The sequence below is a fragment of the Sylvia atricapilla genome, chromosome 4 (assembly GCF_009819655.1).
Source record: "Sylvia atricapilla isolate bSylAtr1 chromosome 4, bSylAtr1.pri, whole genome shotgun sequence".
In the NCBI taxonomy this organism is placed as follows: Eukaryota; Metazoa; Chordata; class Aves; order Passeriformes; family Sylviidae; genus Sylvia; species Sylvia atricapilla.
In genome coordinates, this window is record NC_089143.1 from 58,075,703 (window position 1) to 58,094,649 (window position 18,947).

General features: G+C 38.1%; 1 protein-coding gene across 6 annotated transcripts in view; it reads left to right on the top strand.

The window, feature by feature from the left end:
• GAB1 (GRB2 associated binding protein 1) overlaps window positions 1-16,011 on the top strand; it is a 96,305-nt gene extending 80,294 nt beyond the window's left edge. For 3 of the 6 annotated variants that reach the window (XM_066318008.1, XM_066318004.1, XM_066318006.1), the window contains 5 exons: window positions 8,418-8,507; window positions 10,261-10,354; window positions 10,697-10,820; window positions 13,779-13,901; window positions 14,107-16,011. In XM_066318008.1, coding sequence (XP_066174105.1) covers window positions 8,418-8,507; window positions 10,261-10,354; window positions 10,697-10,820; window positions 13,779-13,901; window positions 14,107-14,265 — 590 coding nt within the window. In that variant the 3' untranslated portion in view covers window positions 14,266-16,011. Of the gene's footprint in view, window positions 1-8,417; window positions 8,508-10,260; window positions 10,355-10,696; window positions 10,821-13,085; window positions 13,162-13,778; window positions 13,902-14,106 lie in introns of all 6 variants that reach the window. The other 3 variants (XM_066318007.1, XM_066318009.1, XM_066318005.1) reach the window with 2 other exon arrangements.
• The last annotated feature ends 2,936 nt before the right edge of the window (window positions 16,012-18,947 follow it).

Sequence of the window (18,947 nt, forward strand, 5' to 3'; positions counted from 1 at the left end):
CGTGTAGTTTCATTTTTCTACCTCACAGCTGTTTCTGTAAATATGGGGAGCTTCCAGTACTTTCTGGAAGTCTTGAAAGTAATTTCAAATCATGGTGTTGACTCTCTACCCCAATAACTTGAATCAAAACACTTAACTTTTTCTTTAGAGAAGCATACCAAAAGGTAAGTGATACATTGCTTGGGACAAAATGGAAAGTGTATGGCAGGCGCTTTTCTGCATTCACCTGTATTTTAATGACAAAAATAATCTCTTTTTTCATTTGGTTTTTTTCAGGGTGCTGTTTCTTTAGTTACATAGGACCAATGGCTATATATTTTTTTTTTGTATTTCTGCTTTTTGGCTGCTTTAGCTTGCCACAATTGCATGTAGTCCTGATGCTAAACTGGAAGTGTGTTTGCTGGTAGAAGGCATCAAGCAGAACAATATTGCATCCACCCATGCAGATGGGTCTTACTCTCTGAGTTGTTCAAAGACAGTGACAGGTTCTGCCAACAGAGCAAATATGACATTTGTTGTGACGGTGACATGCCTTCTTCAAAATACTGTTTGTCCAAGAAGGAGCAGTAGGATTGAAGGTGCCCAAGTGCTGTGAGGTGAAGGACTCCCTAGACAGACTAGGCAGCAAAGAACAACCAGGTTCTCTTTTTCAAGGGAAAAGTTCGTTGTCAAAAAGAGAATTTAAAAGGTGTGAATTGTTTTTTATCGGTCAGGAGGAAGCTGAGTGGTACAGCATTTGAGAGATGGGGATCTCTGTGAATCTCTGGGCATGACAGTGAACACCTCCTGCCCCAGGACTTGTTTCCATGGCTAGGGCAGAGGGGTATCTCATCATAAAACTTTAGGACCAAACAACTACAAAAACAGACCTTTTTTTTTTTTTTTTTTTTTTTTTTTTTTTTAACTGTTTAGAAGCTGTCCAGAACAAGGTGTGTAACATCATGCCATCTGTAAGGCTGAAATATCTTAAGAAATATGTGCCTGTCATCTTGACTGATGAAATACAGTTTTTCAGTATCTGAATCAAAGTGTTAAGTCAGTAATGGAATTGGTGATGGTGGAATTGAGTTCCTCAAAATCTCAGCTTGATGCCCAACTTTCATTCAACTGGGAACTTATTTTTTCTGTGTTATAGCACATTTCTACCAGAGTGGGCTTTTTAAGAAATATATGAAAAGAAATATATGAACAGTGGGCATATGGCTGAACTAAAAATTCGTGGCCATGATAAAATGAAAATCAAAAGTTAAATCTCATTCATTTGAATATAGTATATGAATGCAGTGTATGAATGAATGACTATAAATGTCATTTTTTTAAAGTTTTTGATCAACAATACTTAAAAGCACTTTCTGAAAGAGTTCCATTTAGCCCAGGTCCCAGTTCAGGGTCATGGTGAGCTGAGATAGAACAATGCCCTCAGGATCATTCAGCAGATTGCTGACAGAAGCAATACAGAATTTAGGATTCCCAGCTTACAACATGGTATTGGACTTTGCCTCATTTGTCTTGAATAGCAATTTGTCTGTTTGTTCAAATATTGTTAGGGTTTAATTGCATTCAAGATTATTTTGAACAATATTTCTAGTCCTATTTTTAGATTGGGTGGCACAGATTATTTTGCTGATAGCAAAAATAACCAATCGTTCGTGTGGTGCATTTTAGCTTTTTTTTTCTTTTTTTTTTTAATGGTTTATGTTCCAACAAAAATATATCAGCATTTAATCTGAGAGGCTTCCTAAAACTTAAGTCCACATGATTGCCTTTAAAAGAGACTGCTGCTTGGCCCTGATAATTTTCAGCCCAGTATGTGGTAAACTTGGATTTAGAGACAGTGAGTGATGCACACATTTCTTTTCATGCCAAGAAAAAGCTTGAAAACAAAAAAAACCAAACAAACAAAAGAAACCAAGGGAGAGGAAGAAAATTCTCACGGAGCTGGAAATTGTGATTGTTTTTAAAAACGTTAAAAATTTTATCTTGTTGCTTTTCCCATAGGTTTTTTCTTTTTTCCTCATTTAAGATGTTAAAAGACATAATCTGTGCGGTTAAACCACAAATATGTGGCTCGCTTCTTAAAAATGTGGCTGTATCTTTGGCACCACCCTTCATGAGCGTGTTCCAGATGGATTAACTTCACAGAGAATCGCAGTTTTCTTTATAAAAGAGCCCAGGCCCACTTTGAAAAGGTAATTGTGTCCAGAGCTTTCCCGTGGCAGGAAGCACCTGCCACATTCTGGTCCCCAAAGGACCCGTTGTGATGCTTCTGGATGACTGGAATCATCTCCCATTGTTGCAGTGCAGCGTGGTGCTCTACAAATCCCAGGCAAGGCAGGTAGTTGTTAAGGGAAATTAAGAACCCTCGTTAATCATGCAGGTAGCTATAAATAGCTTGATGAACAGTTTCCTTGTTAGACACTCAAACATGTAAATATTTAAGTTGGACACTGTGAGCATATTGCAGGTCCTGATATAGCAAGAGCACCACACCATCCTTAAATAAAACTTCAGAGAAACACTGGCAGCATTTGTGACAGTGGGAACTGACAATTCTTTTAAAATAATAATAATTGGGAGCTGGCAGCACTTCAGTATTCCACATTATCACCATTGTCTTGCATATTCTTTAATAAAGTTTCAGTTATGTTCTGAGGCTTTAGGACAAGTAGGCATTCAAAATATGACAATGGTGATTTCAATCTGTAGCAAGAACTGAACTCAAGATCTGCTGAAAAAGAAACTAATTTTTGTGATGACTTTTCTAAACAGAAGCATTGTTCATTTTGCTTTTGAGAAATCCACACATTTTATCTTCTATTCTCCCTTGGAAGCTACACCCTTTGTTCATTCCATTTAGGAATTTTAAAACATTAAGCTTTTGGGAGATGTTCTGATGCTTTCTCAGAGTTTGTAAAACAAGTTGAGTACAAATTTATTGATTTTTTTTTTCTTCTTTGATCTTCCACAAGCTCCCATTTAGCTGAAAATTAGACTTCCTCCATGCCTGTACTAAAGTACTTGTACAAGTCTAGTTTTTTAGTTAATGGCTTTAAATGAAGTTTACATAACTCCTTGCTGTGATGCACCAGTCCTTAACTTGCAGCTGTGATTTGTCTTCTAAAACTTTGAAACAACAAATGATTTCAATAAAGATTTCATTTGGATGGCTGCATCACAGCTGCAGAGGAAGCTGCACTTTGCTGGACACAATGGCTGTAACAAAATTAAACCTGCCAGTTTTCTAAAGACAACCTGCAATACTTGTTCTGATACTAGTGCTAGGGATGTTTAAGTTAGGGATAAGGGCTAGGGATTTTTTTTTTTTTATTTTTAGGTAATTTTAAACTCCAAAGATATGAGGTAGAGCAGGAACAAGAAAAATAATGATGTATTTTTATTTCTCTTCATAAATTTTTTTCTCTTCTTTGCTGTGTCCTTATCACTTTTTTCAAGACAATATAGTTTTTGATGCACATATTTTCATGGTATTCCATTAGTTTTAATAGGCTCAATGTTAAGCTTTAGTTGCTTGGTGAATAATTTAAATTTGGTTATTTTTTCTGGGTTCTGTATTTGAAGTCTGTTGGACTTTGTGAATCTTAGTGCAGCATTAAACTGCTAATCAATAAATGCTCCAGAACACTGTACTTTGGTTTTAAAACAATCTTTGTCATTGAATGCTTTTAGTTCATCATGCTTTGGGGGCTTTTAAAATACAGACATGTAGAGTTACTCACAAATTAGAGCAGTCCAATAGTATTTTGGTGATTAATAGCTTTGGTATTCTCTGAGTAGTTTTATGGCATTTGCCAAACATTTTAGAAATACCAGTGAACCTTAGCTGTCAGATCCAGTTGGCCTTCTTCATAATCAGATATTTTTTCCAAATAATTCTTAATTTCTGTAGCATTCAAAGTACCAGTTTGCTGTAAAAAGTTATTTTGAGGGGGTGAAGATGTCTGAGAAGACTGCAGAGTGACTCTATGGGACTGCTTTTATATTTCATAACATTGAAGAACAAGCTGATTTCAATTTGTTTTTATTGTCCTAGAGACCACAGTTATCACCACCCATATCTTACCACCAACCAGCACAAAGCACATTATTGATATTCCTGTTTGCTGGTGGATAGTAGTATGGAAATCCATTTGAATGTTGTCTAACTAAATATATGTTTCTAATTAGAAGTACCTTGGCAGGGAACAGTCTTACAAAAACAGAGATGAAAAAGCAAATTCAGGATATTTGTAGAGTTCTGTGTTGAAGACCATGTATTCAGGAATCAGGGTTCACTTGGGTAAGGAAGAGAAGAAAAGCAGGAGTTTACTCAGCAGAATTGAAAACCAAATAATAAACCCTGTGGGAGCAAGACAGTGAGTTTCAACCTTGTTTTTCAAGGAAAAATCTGCAGTGATTCTGAGTATGGGAATTCTTGGACCTCAGTGCAAATTTCAGTTTCGTCTAATTACAAAGAAAAGGGGGCGAGATTTGTATTTTGTGGATGGAAACAAGAAACTGTGGTTAGTTATTTCTCTCTGAAAGTACTTTTGTGTGGATGCAGAGCACTTATGTGGCTGGTTTTTCCTTCTGCTCTCCCCCTCCTGTCCCAAGCACAGCACGGCTCTAGCATTCCTACATCTGATCTCCTTGTCTCATGAGGATTACTCCTGTTGGCCAGGAAACAGCATTATCAGATCATGCATTTCTCAAATTTTACATCACGTTGGTATATTTACCTTAAAATTTTAAGCCCTAAATAGCTGGTATTTAAATAGAAGAGTTGGCCTCTTCTGTGAGGATGTTTGCAATTTCCTGACGTGAAATCCCTTGCCAGCAAGCCATGGAGCAAGCAGCCAGTCAGGAAAGAAGTGTCCTTAACAGAAATCATGTTTAATTCTGCTGTTTCAAGGCAATAGTCTGAGAACAAATTAATCTTTTCAGCATTTTGTCCTCAAAACCAAAAACATGAGGACCCACCTACACTGATGCAGGAATTTACTGCAGTGGAACTTCCCCCCCCTCCCCTCCCCAATATTATATTCCAAGTGGTCTGTGGAAAACAAGAGCCAATGCAAAAACCAAAAAGGTTTTTCAGTTTAAACCGTTGTTTGAAACACACTCAAACATGTGAAATGGACTCTTCTCCTGGTGACTGTGCAGACAAAGGCAGCATTGACGTGCCCCAAATGCCAGGAGCAGAATTCGTGCGTCTGAGTGCGCTCCAGTGCCACTGCCATCATTGCCTGCTCTGCCTGGCAGCTTCTACAAGAAGCCATTTGTTAGAAAAATAGACTTCATTACTGATTTTTCAGCTCAGAGTGCCCTTGTACAGTCTGATAGAACGTGCAGAAGTTGAGCTTCTGTCTCCTGGCTGTAGCATTTTGCATTTCACAGGTGGTGACTTGACTGAACAGTGAAAACATCTAATTTTCACTTCTTGTTTGGTTGGTTTCACTTGACATAATTTATTTGGGTTTTTTTTTTTTCCTGTGTAGGTTTGCATCCAGTAGTGTTGTAACATTTAGTTCCTTTTCAGTTAGAAAAAAAAAGCAAAATTACATAAATGAAACTTTTTTTTTCCTTTGCCCAGATTTATCTTTCCCAGAGTAGGTATGTGAGTTGAAAGTATTTTCTTTCCTGAGATGAGGTAAATCTGAGCCTGTGGGAACCACAGGAAATGTGTTCCTCAGTATTGCTGGTGTTGAATGCTGAATGGAGCCAGGCTCTCCATAGAACCCTACTGTCACTACACTGATTTGAAGAACAGTCCTGTGACATTTCAGTGAGTATTTGTGGATAGAACAGATGTGGGAGACCAGCCTGCTGTACAGGTGGAAAGCACTTTCTCCTCCATATTTTAATCAGTTTTTTGCTTTTCAGAGATAGAGGGATGTGCTCCTGGGGAAAATTGTCTTTTGAAGGTAGTAAGGGATATTATTAAGAGCTTTCAGTGCCCTGGCTCATGTCACTTTATCTTCTTAAATGGGCAAAAACAGGGTGAAACAATTCTGCAGTTACACAAATATGTAACCTCAGATTTGTGATTTTGATCCCCCCCTCCTCTTTTCCTTTGCCTGGTGATAGGTCTTTCCTGTTGCACAGTATAAGCTCCTCAACAGAGATTAGGCCTTTAGGTTTTTTGTTTTGTAGGGAGGGAAAAGAAAACACTCTGCACAAATATTTTAATTCTCTGTGACACATTAAACTCGAGGAATTGCATTATCCTGGCTAGTTGGTAGCAGCAAGCTGTTTTGCCACCAGATTTATTGAGGCTGAACAGTCTTGCAGCAGCAAGAGATGAAAGCTCAGTGAGTTTTGTATCTTCTTGTCTCATGTAGAAGTATTAAAGGGACCTGTACTTATTTATATAGCTCTTCTGAAAATCTCAGAGTGGTTGGTAAGTGCTAAATTAAGTGTAAAGCAGGCAGGCAGTTACACAATATCCATGTTTTACAAATGGAGCTAATCCCAGTTCAGGAAGGTTGGCTGTGCTAGACCATGTAGCATCATTAACAGAAGGAGAAATAATGAGTCACAGCCCGGAGTTCCTTGAGTTTATCTCTTTATGATGGATTTCGGGCACTTTAGTCTGTTTGATTATAAGAGCAGAGGTTATTAAGTGCACCTTGCTTAAATAATTTCATTAACTCTCTTACCTCTGCTAGTTTTCTTACTGTGCTTCTGATCTGTGCTTCTGTATCAGTACATATTAACCTGAGTTGTATTGGGCTAGATTTCTTTTAAATCAGATTATAGAAGTGTGAAATGCAAAATTATTATGATCAGGTAATGATATTTAGCATCAAATAATTAATAATAAGTGTTTGGATTTGAACTTCTGCATCTGTTCAATCAATTTTAAGATCCTGATCTTTTAAATAGGCAGGCTTTTATCAGAGAGTTATAGGCAAGGACTTAAGATCATTGGATCAGCTCAGAATTCAGTACACCAACATGTTGGCTCATGTTTTTGACTTGGCTCTAGTCAGAAATACTTCATGTTCCACTTTACAGTGTGTCTTTGGTCAGCATTGCCCAACTGTTCACCCATTTCATCAGCACATAGAGCCATTTAAGGGAGCATCTGATTTTGAAATTGGAAAAGAACTGTCTGTATAAAATAACTTCATGTCCTTTTCTTTTTAAGGAAATTGCTATGCAGCATTACTAATGAATAAATAAATTTTATCTTACCTGCACGGTGTCTCAGAAGCACTGTCTAGAAGTTAAGATACGGTACAAAACCTCTGTGTTTACCTTTCTTGTTGTTACTTGATTATTCCCAATACTTCAGTGATAACAGTAATAGAGCACTTCATATGCAAAACCCTTGGGGTAGAGATTTGCAAACTTCTGGTGTTTGTTGCCAAGTTTATTTTTTGCAAAGCATTCTCACCCATTGCTGGGAGTAGCAGCCCACACCTGAGTCTGTACCAGTCCTTTTCCATTCTGTGCTGTAGGGCAGCTTTCTAACATAATCAGACTTAAACTTTTCATTTGGTGTATTCATATGGCTTCTTGGTGTACCACTTGAAGGCACTTGCCTTTTTTAATATCAACACTTTGTCAGGTAGGCTTTAATGAAAGCTTAGGGCTATTACACATTATTGATCAAGTTAATTTAAGATAGATGGCGTGACCTGAAACACTTGCAGTGTGGTCAAGTTGGCTAAAGAAAATCCTTGTTGGGAGAGGGGGATTTGTGTTGCTGTCTGTAGGATTGATATTTTCATGCCAGGGTCATTTCTGGTGGAGGTTGGGTTGTGCCTTGGAGGGAGGACAGTATGCAGGCTGAAAACTTGGGAAAAAAATCCTGCTGTGTCTGCAGGGTCAGAGTGGTGGGGATTGGCACAGACAGATGGAGACCTCTGGAGAACAAGTTTAACAAATACACTGTTAAAAAAGATTCTTGAGGCATCTCGAGTGGGAGAGACACAGTGGGTAGAAGAACTCCCAAGAGCACCAATGGAGTGGAGATTCCCAAGAGTCATTATTTCCAAAGTCATTTTGTGACAAAAGAGGATTTAATTTCTCTGTGGGTATTTCAGTTTGTATCTGAAACAGGACTGTTCTCCTTTCATGCCAAATATGCCTCAAATATGTATTTTAATTTTTTTTAATGAAACCAGGTAGTAATGATCAGTTACAATATTTTGATGTACTTTTTAGCCCTTTTGTACACCTTTTACGCTTGCCTCCAAGAGACTTATTACTTGCATGCAATGTTTTCTTTGTTTCTGGTTTGGTGCTTAAGCCCTTAGTGTGAGCCTCAGCTAGACTGTAAAATCTCCTTCAGCAGCTTGCTTATGCTTATGGCATTAACCTTTCTGCAGGGGGTTGTGATGTTTATTTACAAAATTCCAGTTTTCCACTTACAAATAGAATATTATTAAGAGAGTCTTCTTTTTGCCAATTAGGTCAAAGTCCTAAAATTTTAAGACCTAAACCACATGGTTTAGAGCGAACTGATTCACAAACCATAGGTGACTTTACTACAAGAAGAAAGGGTATGTACTTTAGCACTGTATGTATATGGAGCTTTATAAAAATAAGTGAAGCAAAAATTAAGAAAACTGTTCTTTTAGAATAACGTTAACTCTGGCATATTCTTTTCTGTTATAGTCTAAGGTCATGGATACATTTTCCATGCCAAGCAACCAGTTTCCTGTATAAGGAATTAAAAGAGTTTCTGGCTGGAACAGTGCATAGAAACTTTTATTTGATATTAACATGAATGTTCTGATCTCTTAAGTTGTAGCTGTTCATATTTTGGATTGACTTTTGTCTGTTGATTTAGAAACAAGTATATAATAACTTGTAAATTGTACATAGTAACTTGTAAGGTACTTGAAACTTTTGTTAGGCAATAACCTGAATTCACTTAGGTCTCCTGAAATGATGCAAAATATTGATCCTCTAATCATACACTAGTACAGACATCTATTTATGCACCTTAAAGAGGATTGCAATTAATTTGACGGGCTTTATTGAAGATGCTGAGTTGGTGCCTTACATAGTCACAAGAAGTAGAGAAAATAATGAACAACATTAAAAATCTCAGAGAAATGCCACTGATTACCTTTGGGTTTTAAAGCCCATTGCAACCGGATTAAATATTTCTGCTGTTCTTGGTGGGCTTTGGATAAGTCCTGGCTCTGTCTCTGCTGCAGCAGTACCTTGCCCACTGTTTACTCCTGCCAGGTAGTCTCAGACCTTTACAGAGGACTTGAGCCAAGCTGATCAATTTTTGTGTCAATCATGCTTTAGTATCATTTTGCCTACATCATGTTCAGTTCTGTCACTACATGCCTTGACACTTGATCTTAGTGAACCTACCAAGAGGCAGAAAACTCATGGTGAGAGAGAGCATAAGGAGAGAAAGGGCTGTTTTTATGATGACACTGCATTTCGTTTTCTAAAAACAGTTTTAGGGAGGATAAAGTTGACAGCAGTTTGACTCTGTGATATTTCTTTTTCCACAAGCCTTTTTGCACTTTATTTTTTTTTTCTAGTGTTTAGAAGGGGTGAGACATATAAACTGGAGCGAGGGATAATGTGTTTCTTGCTAATAGCCTACTCATGGTTCTGTTCTGAAAATGGAATTTAAAAATGGCACTTTTTTGGAGAACAGTGTTAGCTGTCATGAGTGGCACATTGCTCTGCTCCACTGTGGATGAGCACTGAAGCGAGCCAGGCTCTTCCTGCTGTTGGCTCATTTCTCACTTTCGCAGACTTAGCCTTAGCTGCAGGTTCTGCCCACTCGTGGAGCTGTGAAACCTCTCCAGTATAGGCACATGTACACAGTGAGGGCACAGTTTGCATATTAACTGGCCCTGAGCCAAGGAAAGTCCCCAGAGTCAGTGCTGCTGAAACAGCCCATCAGCCCTGCCCTGGGCTTGCCAGCTCAACAAGTCATCACGGCAGAATGAGGATAGAACACGATGCTGCCACTTTCAGAATCTCTTTTCAAACCAGAATTGCTACCTACACTTATATGGTGCAAAATTCTGAAATTGCAGTGGGTTTTTTTAATTTTATATTTTAATTTTTTTAAATGGCGTTTCTTCTCATTACCTGAAAAGATTAAAACCACAAGTTAATATATCATATCTTTCTGAAAATAGAAGTGTCTCACTTTCCTTACTACTATTTACTATTTGAAAGATAGAGTTTTTTTCTGTATTTAGGCTGTGAAAAGCTGTTAAATTTAAGTTTGTTTAAAAATGTTCTGTGCTTTACAATTGTCCGTTTCTTACATAGCAAAACCAGCTCCACTAGAAATAAAACCTCTGCCTGAATGGGAAGAATTGCAAGCTCCAGTTAGATCTCCTATCACCAGAAGCTTTGCACGAGAGTAAGTTCCTTGGCTTTTTCTCATTCAGAATCATCATTTTTGCTGACTAGAGTGTTAATAAATGTGTGTACATCTGTATCATATTTTTAGCTTGTTTGTAGCTTGAAGTTTCCTTTGGAAGAGTGTGAGTCTGTGTGTGTATCTGTGCATTGAAATAAAGTGTGTCCGTGTGAAATTCTGTTCTGTGTTATTAAATATAAGGGACTGTGTATAACCAAAAAATGTGACACTCTAGTAAACTTGAATGAAAATTTCAGCTCTAATATGCTTATTTTTTGTTGTTTACCAGGAGGTTTAAGATATTCGAGATGTATTGTTTGTAAAATAATTCCTGGTAATTAGCTCCTCCAGGTTTCCCGTGTCTCCCAGACCGGATTCAGTTCATAGCACAACTTCCAGCAGTGACTCGCACGACAGTGAAGAGAATTATGTATCCATGAACCCAAATCAGTCCACTGAAGACCCAGTATGTAAAATCTACATCTTAACTACTCTCTTCCTGTGCAGTCCTTACTTTTAAATCATGCAAACACAGATCCTTCACTCAACATCACTCCCTTTTATACTTCTAGATCAACCGAATGATAAAAAAATCTGCATAGCAAAGCTGTACTTTTGGTAGGATTTCACTGAAGAAGTTAAGAGCATAAAGAGAATGGTTGATACACATATCTATTATATAAAACAGTTCAAGACATGACTTTTTTCCTACCTCTTTCCTAGAATCTGTCCCCTCTTTGTAATTGCTTGTCCTTGGGCTATGCACCAGTTGAGTATTATGACATCAAGGGAAATAAACTTCCTAGGAACCTCTTAGACATGTTAAAAAAAACTGTAGTAAAAGGACATCTTCCAGGAAATGTAGAAGGAACAAGGGGGATAAAAGGATTGATACTTATTGTATACATTCTATGAAAACGGAACCATGTGTATTTTATTAGGCTTCTTTCAAACAAGAGGATAGAAGGAGTCTTTGTGTATTGAGTATCAGTATTTTTTCCCCTTTAGGGGAGAATTTTCTCAGATAATGAAGCTTCAGATACTCAGCATGGAGTGCAGCTAGTTAGGAAAAGTTAATGATGCACACTGTGGTTTTTCTTCAGTGAGGGGAAGGAGAGAGAGAAAAAGAAGACCCAGTAGCAGTAGTTTTAAGGAAGACAATAGCAGCAGACCTAGGCCTAAACTAAAATGTGGTTTAGAATATACACAAAACGCAGGAGGAAACCTGTATCTTGAGCTCAGCTTTTTGTCCAGTATAGAATCATGGAATGGTTTGAATTGGAAAGGACCTTAAAGATCATCTTGTTCCAGCCTTCCATGCCATGGGCAGGGGCACTCCACTAGACCGGGTTGTCCAAAGCCCCATCCAGTCAGTTCAGTGCACTCGCATGTTTGGGTTCTTAGCAGAGAATACAGCAGCATTTTTCATCTTTAAATCATGTCAGACCTTCTTTGGGGAGAGCCTGTCTAGCACCTTTTTTGTTCTGTTTCTGTGTCTGCCTTCTTATATGGCATGTGCTGGCCCATCTCACTGCCCCCGACTCTCCTCTCGCAACGCTCTTCGCTTCCCTGTCCCCTGCTGCTCTGGATCCCCTCCCAGTCTCCTCCAGTGTCCCTGCCCCCAGCTCACCACTGCTGCCTCTGGATGCTGCATCCCAGGTCCCCCTGGTGCCATTCCCCGTGGGAGCTGGCGGGGTGCAGGCTCCGGAGCCTGCGGAGCGCCCCGAGCTGTGCCTTGTGCCGTGCCTGTTGTGCTTCCCAAGGAAAAGGCACCGAGCACGGGGGAGCTGCTGATGTTAAACCTTAGCCCCTCTCTTGCACGGGCCATTGGTAAGTAAAGGGTGACATCCCATTCCACAGGTGCAGGAAACATCCCATTTTACACCGGGGATTAGCCCCACCCGTGCCCACAGTTCTCTCTGCACGGAACCACAGCTCAACCTGGGCGTTTCTATTGATTCTTAAGGCTGTTCCAGGGGCTTAACATCCATACCAAGATGGTACAATTAGTGCCCCACCTCATTAATATCTTCTGTTTGCTTGTGCCAGTCCTATATTAAGGTTATTCTACAGATTTCCTTTCTGTTTCATTTGCGTGTAATTAAAGTTTCTGTTTCCTAATGCATATTCTGTTTCCTAATGCCTGCCTAGTTTGTGTGAAATAACAGATTATTTTTTGTTTAAAGAGTAACAGCTTTTTAAAATTTATGCTGGAAACATTGATACGGAATCTGATTTTTTTATGTTTAATATGCAGGAATTTGTTCAGAGAATATGAGCAGCAAAAATGAACTTCATATCAATTGTTTGTGTTTGTCCTTGTTACCACTTAATATTAAATGAGTTGGACAATAAAGATATAATGGAGAACTTCAATTTAAAATCCCAGCCCATTTGGCTTTAGCCCAAAAAATATCTTATTTCCTAAAGAACCAGAACATGTCCAGATATCTCACAGCCTTTGTTTTAAAATCTGACTTTTTGAGAATTTTTACTTGTTCCAACTCTATCTTAGCAAGATGTCTGTATTTCTTCATGTTTTTCTGTCATCAGCTTTGAAGCATCTTGTTTGGACGCGTCATACTTGTGTTTTATTTAATAAAATCAGCAATATTCTGCTTTTTCTTTCAAGTTGCTCTCAGCCTTACCCTTCTGTCTTTCCTTCTTGCCTTCCTCTTCATTTTTTGCTGACTGCTGCCCTCTGTCTTCCTGTTTTTTCTTTATCTTTTAGAGAAGAGTCCTTCTATTGTACTGTTCCTATAACACCTGTTAAGAGGGAGGGATCAGGCTGGGAGAGGACAGAGGAGGTGAGGTTGTAAAAGTCTGGGCTAATTGAAATTTAGGTATATACAATGCAACTTCAGTTCAGGCAGCCCTACACATATTTTCCAAAGTTTTAATATTTGGATCTTGTCAATTGAACAATAGTCTTTGATTTTCAGCTTAATCATGATGACTTTTGAATGAAATGTTAAAGTATCATTTTTAGCTTTGTCACTACTGTAAAGCAGAAACTATTGTAGGTATTTAACAACAATTTAGGGAAATAAAAATGTTTGCGCTTAAGCATTGCTAAATTTGAAACGTAACAACTACATTTAAAAAGAACAAAACACGCTCTATTTCATGATGTGAAGGGGACATTAAGTGGAAGGCACAGATGGGTTTGGTGGCAACCTTAAATTTGGGGGGGGTGGTATCTGGGTTTTTTCCTCCCATTGGCTTTTGACTCTGTCCCAGTTTTGACATAGAATGTACCCTCCTGCCATACAGGGCCAATGAAATTTGCATGATTTAAGTGACTGCAAGAGTCTCAATCATTTCCTTAACCTTTTACATTTTGGCAGATATAGTAAGCATATTTGATAGCATCGATCACTAGTCTATACTTCTGTGGCTGAGGTTGTTTATGTTATGATTTCAGAATTTGTTTGGAAGCAACAGCCTTGATGGAGGAAGCAGCCCTATGGTAAAACCTAAAGGAGACAAACAAGTGGAATATTTAGATCTGGACCTAGATTCGGGAAAGTCTACCCCACCTCGTAAGGTAAGCAGACGTTCAGCTCTTGCAGTTCTGCCATCAGGAGTTCAGAATTGCCTTCAGCAAGATGATCTTCACGGTCATTTCTCAAAGGATCCGTTGAGAGACTGTGTCGGACCTTTCAGAGAAACCGGTTGTTCTGTATCTGTTTGGGACACCCCCTTGTCGTTTTGTCGTGAATTGACTTGACCTTGTTTCTCACTGTTCCCAGAAAAAGAGCAGTGGCTCGGGCAGCAGCGTGGCAGACGAGAGGGTCGATTACGTTGTGGTGGACCAGCAGAAAACGCTGGCCCTGAAGAGCACGCGGGAGGCGTGGACTGACGGCAGGCAGTCTACCGAGTCCGAGACGCCCACGAAAAGCGTCAAGTGAGAAAACGCCGCCTCGTCCTCGGAGAACGGAGAGAAGTGAATTTTGAAGAATCACAGAACCACAAAGGCGGTGTTGTTTGGCTGTACAGTACCTGATTCCCCAGGGGGTGGGAATCAGCGCCTCACCAAACGGGATGGAAGCCAAAGGACACTTTGAATATATCAAAGGAACTTTTTAAGATCATTAATTGGCTCTGTGGTGTCTGGAAAAATCACGGCCTGTAAATAACATGTAAAATAATACCACTTAGCTTTCAGAAAACCTTTTGTTCTGTAGTTAACACATTTGTAGTATTACTGTGTTTATGCACTTTTTCAGTTACAATGTTGGTTCAGGTATTCCCAGTTAGTGTACCTTAATGCCTAATTCAGCTGGAGAATTCTTTTTTCCTCACACTACTATTCCTTACAATTTTAGGTTAATTAAGCTACATGTAGATACGGAAATTAATATTTGAACTTCATTTTAACAACTCAAAATTGATTTTGCAGAAATACTTTCACAATTGAATAATCTACTTGAAATGCCAAGAGACGACCGTTAGTTACACACTTGTTTCTATTTAATGCACACAAGATCATTTGGAAGTCTACCGGTTACCTTCCTAACAAAAAATTGCTGTGAGTAATAATAATGAACTGTACTGGGTTTAGACCTAAAATCCCGGCTTATATGTTAGTTGTTAGTGGTGGAACTTCTATTGTATTTTATTAATGACAGTGTTCTGTTGTTCAATGGGTGAAGATTCTGCAGGGTAGGATCTTACACTTTCAAAGACTGAATAATTAAAAGTCAAGTAAGCCTGCAAACCACTGATGGCATGCAGTAATATTGTGATCTCACACTTATTAACAAGAAATAACCTTTATATTATTTACAGAAGGTAGAGTATATAAATCAGGTACGTACCAAGCACTGTTGTGCTAATACACTGATCAGGTTTAGACAATGAGCTTTAGTTTTGTACTGTTTAGAAGTTCTAATGTCAGTTTTCAGTTCAAGATTAATGGGACAGTTTGATGTTCACTTTTTGTAGTACTAGCAAAATACTGTGATTTTGAATTAGACATTAATTCAAATGGAAATATTATGTTTTAACACCATAGTGCCCTTCTTATGAGCTCTATTTTACTTTAATCTCCTGCTTGGCCTTATATTTAAATCCCTATGCAACTGATATTTTATATCTCTGTTTTTAAAAATTAGATAATATACCTAAATGATCCCCTTGTAAACCACTTGTTGCTCTTTCCTGGTACAGGATTTAAGCTCTGCATACTGTGATCTTTTATTTTACTATGCCAGTTCCAAATAATAATCTGCCTTGGTTTAGAAACACTTTTTGTTATTTGGAAGAAGATAGAAGTCTTTAAATACGTGAATGAGTTAGGTCTAGATAGAAAATTTACTAACACTTTTGTTTTATACAAATGCCCTCAAGTAAGTGATTGGTTTCATTTTCCTGCCCAATTGTTTTATTTTGTCCAGATCATTTAAAAGTTGAGCATAAAGCTGCATTGTTTTCTGGCACGTTGGCCTTCGTACTGTGCCTAATCTACCGTCGGTTGTTTCTCTCCCCTCACAGCCACAATCTACAGTATGTAAATTATCTTATTCTTAACAAAGGTTCTTTTTAAATTAGTAATATTTTGATGCTTTGAATGTTCATTTTAAAAAAGAAACTAAACACAATGCATTTTGAGGTGAATTTTAAATAAATCAAGTTGTTCAGTTTTGATGTGTAAACTCTTCCTGTGAAGCAGCAAACGGATGTCAGTGTGTCTGGGAAAGCGCCTGGATACCAACCACATTTTGTCAGAATTGCAGATTACCTCCTAGTACCTCTCAAAAAACAAATGTACAGCTAGAGCAATTTTTAACATGAATCTCTGATTAAAAACCCTGCACCAAGAAGCCAAATAATGTGGGTTCCTACTCTTCTGAGAGCCAGGAAAAAATCAGTCTCCTAGGCTGGCCTCTCTTGCTGAGCTAGCGATAGAAGGTGCTCTGAGTTTGCTGATATCAGTCCTTGATTTACAGATTACACTTACACTCTCTTCATTTAAAATTTGGCAGGATTCACAGCATTATTTGTTATTATGATTGAGAATCCACTGTTAATTTCTAGGCTTTTCCCCTTTCTTTTGCTAAGGAAAACAGCAGCTTCCACACTGTGTAACTTCCACAGTGTAATATTTTCTAAGTAGCAGTCTACAATTTCTCCTTAATTAAATTTCTAAGCAGTTTTCTCCCCCATATTCCAGTATTACATCTTATATGTCGTCCATGGTATGTTCAGAATCGGGGGTGTGATATGAACTTTGGATGATACATCTCATTTTCACCAGTGGAGCTACAGGGGCTTCACAGTGCAGATCTGTCTGAGCCCTTGGATGGTCTAAGGATGTGAATATGAAATTGAAAATGTGACTCCTAAAGTTGTAGGTGGTAGAAAGCAAGTGAAACTGTTATCAGCCCTGTGTCGCTTCCAGTTACTACCTTTGTGAGGACACTCTAGTTTGAGGCAAGCTGGTGGAAAGTAGATACTGGTGCAGAAGTAGCTTGTCAGTGTTGCTTGTCAAGTGTTGTTTTTTCAAATAGGTAAGTTGTTTCTTGTTTCACTCAAACTACATGTTACCAGTTCCAGATACAGTTTTCATTGCTGTATGTGTCATAAATTGCAAATGTATATGTGCAGTACTTCTCTTACAAATACACAATATATTGCTCTTAAAAATCAAAAGAAAACTTGATGCCTTGTGCACTAAGATTGACATGAGAGGTGATTTGGTATCATTCCATGGTGAGATCTGAACATTTTTTTATCTGGTAAGTACCAATGGCCACACTTTTACACACTGTGACATAATCACTATTACCTCATGAAGTGTAGGTGCAAACACAGCTGCTCTGTTCCACTAAAACTTTGTGACGTTGAAAAAATCAAAAATGTGATCATTAGTCTTTTTTCGTTACTGACATTTGTATTTATGTAAAAAAATAATAACAGTCCATTCATGTATGACGGTTGTGACATAGTGCCACACTTAGGGAGTACAAACAAATTACAGTAGGGCTGTTTGATTAAGTAATTTAGAATTTAGTAATTACCTACTTCTTGTAGCTAATTAGGGTGTGATGGGCACCTCTGTCGCTTTTACAGTACACTATGAGCTAAGCAAGATTTTTATCACAGTAAAATTTAAGTTTAGCTAATCCTGCAGCAGTAAATTTTTTTGTGTGTGTGTATATAGGTATGTATATATGTGTGTGTATATGTATATATATAATATATATGTAGTACTCTTGGAAAAGTACTTTGGAAACTTAGCAGCCCTGGAAAGAAGTGCCATTCCCTCCTTAGCTGTAAAGGTTTGTGTCACAAAAAGTGAGTGGATGTTTATTTGCTCAAGGAGAAAGTACTGCCACACAATATCAGTATGCAATTTGGACAGCAGTGGTGTAACTTCATCTGTTAAAATATTTCATACCTCTAGTTTTTAAGAAGCTATCCACAGGTGAATTTACATTTGGAGATTATCCTCCATATTTCCTACACCTGCTCTTGATCTCTGTGTATTGCACCAAACTTCTTCTTAAATGTTCATTTCTTGTTGTTTGTTTTATTACTTGGGTATACTAATATGGCCTATGATCACAAAAAAAGTGCTTGTCTAGCAATTAGTGTAATAAGTGTTCCACAAAAAAATTCTGTTGATTGGGTGTAGATGAACCAAATCCCAAGCAATGAAGTTTCTGGTTTTTTGCCTTAACTGAAGAAACATGTTGAGTTCGGCTCTCAGCCTGACAAGGTCCAGAATGAGATACAAAGAAAAGGTGTTGAGAGGGTTATGAACAATGTCTTTGACATTTTAAGTTTTCCAGATTATGTGTACGGTTCCACAGCCCTGATGTTAATTTTCAGTAGCAAAAGTGGGAGAACAGGTATGGAATGCATGACCAATTGAAAGGTTTTTGCCATCTCATTGTTAGGTAAACAGAGTTAGACTGTTCTGGTGCCAGCGGTTTTCTTTCTAGATGGTATAGAAAAGAAAATTTCCATGTTTTATTTGAAAGGGTTGATGTATGTTTGCTTCAGCTGTTTTATAAAGAAGCAGGCTAGCTGAGTGTAGAGTTTTGTAATCTGATGGGCAATCTAATTAAAAAATATTTCATGTTAATATGTTAAAATGGAATAGAAAAAAATCCTGTACAGTTTAGAACATAAAGTACCAAGTTGGTTAAATGGAGACTCTCAAAGTTTTCCTGCAATTGTAAAGCCAGCATTTGTAGTAATCATCATGATTCAGTCTTGAAAATTGTCCCAAGATCTCTCATCATTGCCAAGCCTTTTCCTGGTAAGTTATATCTGCAGTGAAATAAAAAGAAAATGTATATCTCATTTTCAGAATGGCCAATCCTAGTAAGATTTTAATAAATGCTATTTGAGGTCCTGGGTTTAATGTGTGTGAGGGGGGCTAGCACAAGGTACCCAGGTAGCTCAGTTGTTTTAATCAGAAAGCCAGAAGATGAAGAAAATAAAACTATGCCTTATTTTCCCTAATTCCTCCCAGGCTTTAAAATATGTAATTTTCTGTATTTCTATGTCCTTTTCAGGGAACATACTTTAGAGGGAGGAATCACGACTTGCTTCTGTACACTCATTCTGGTTTTTGCACAAT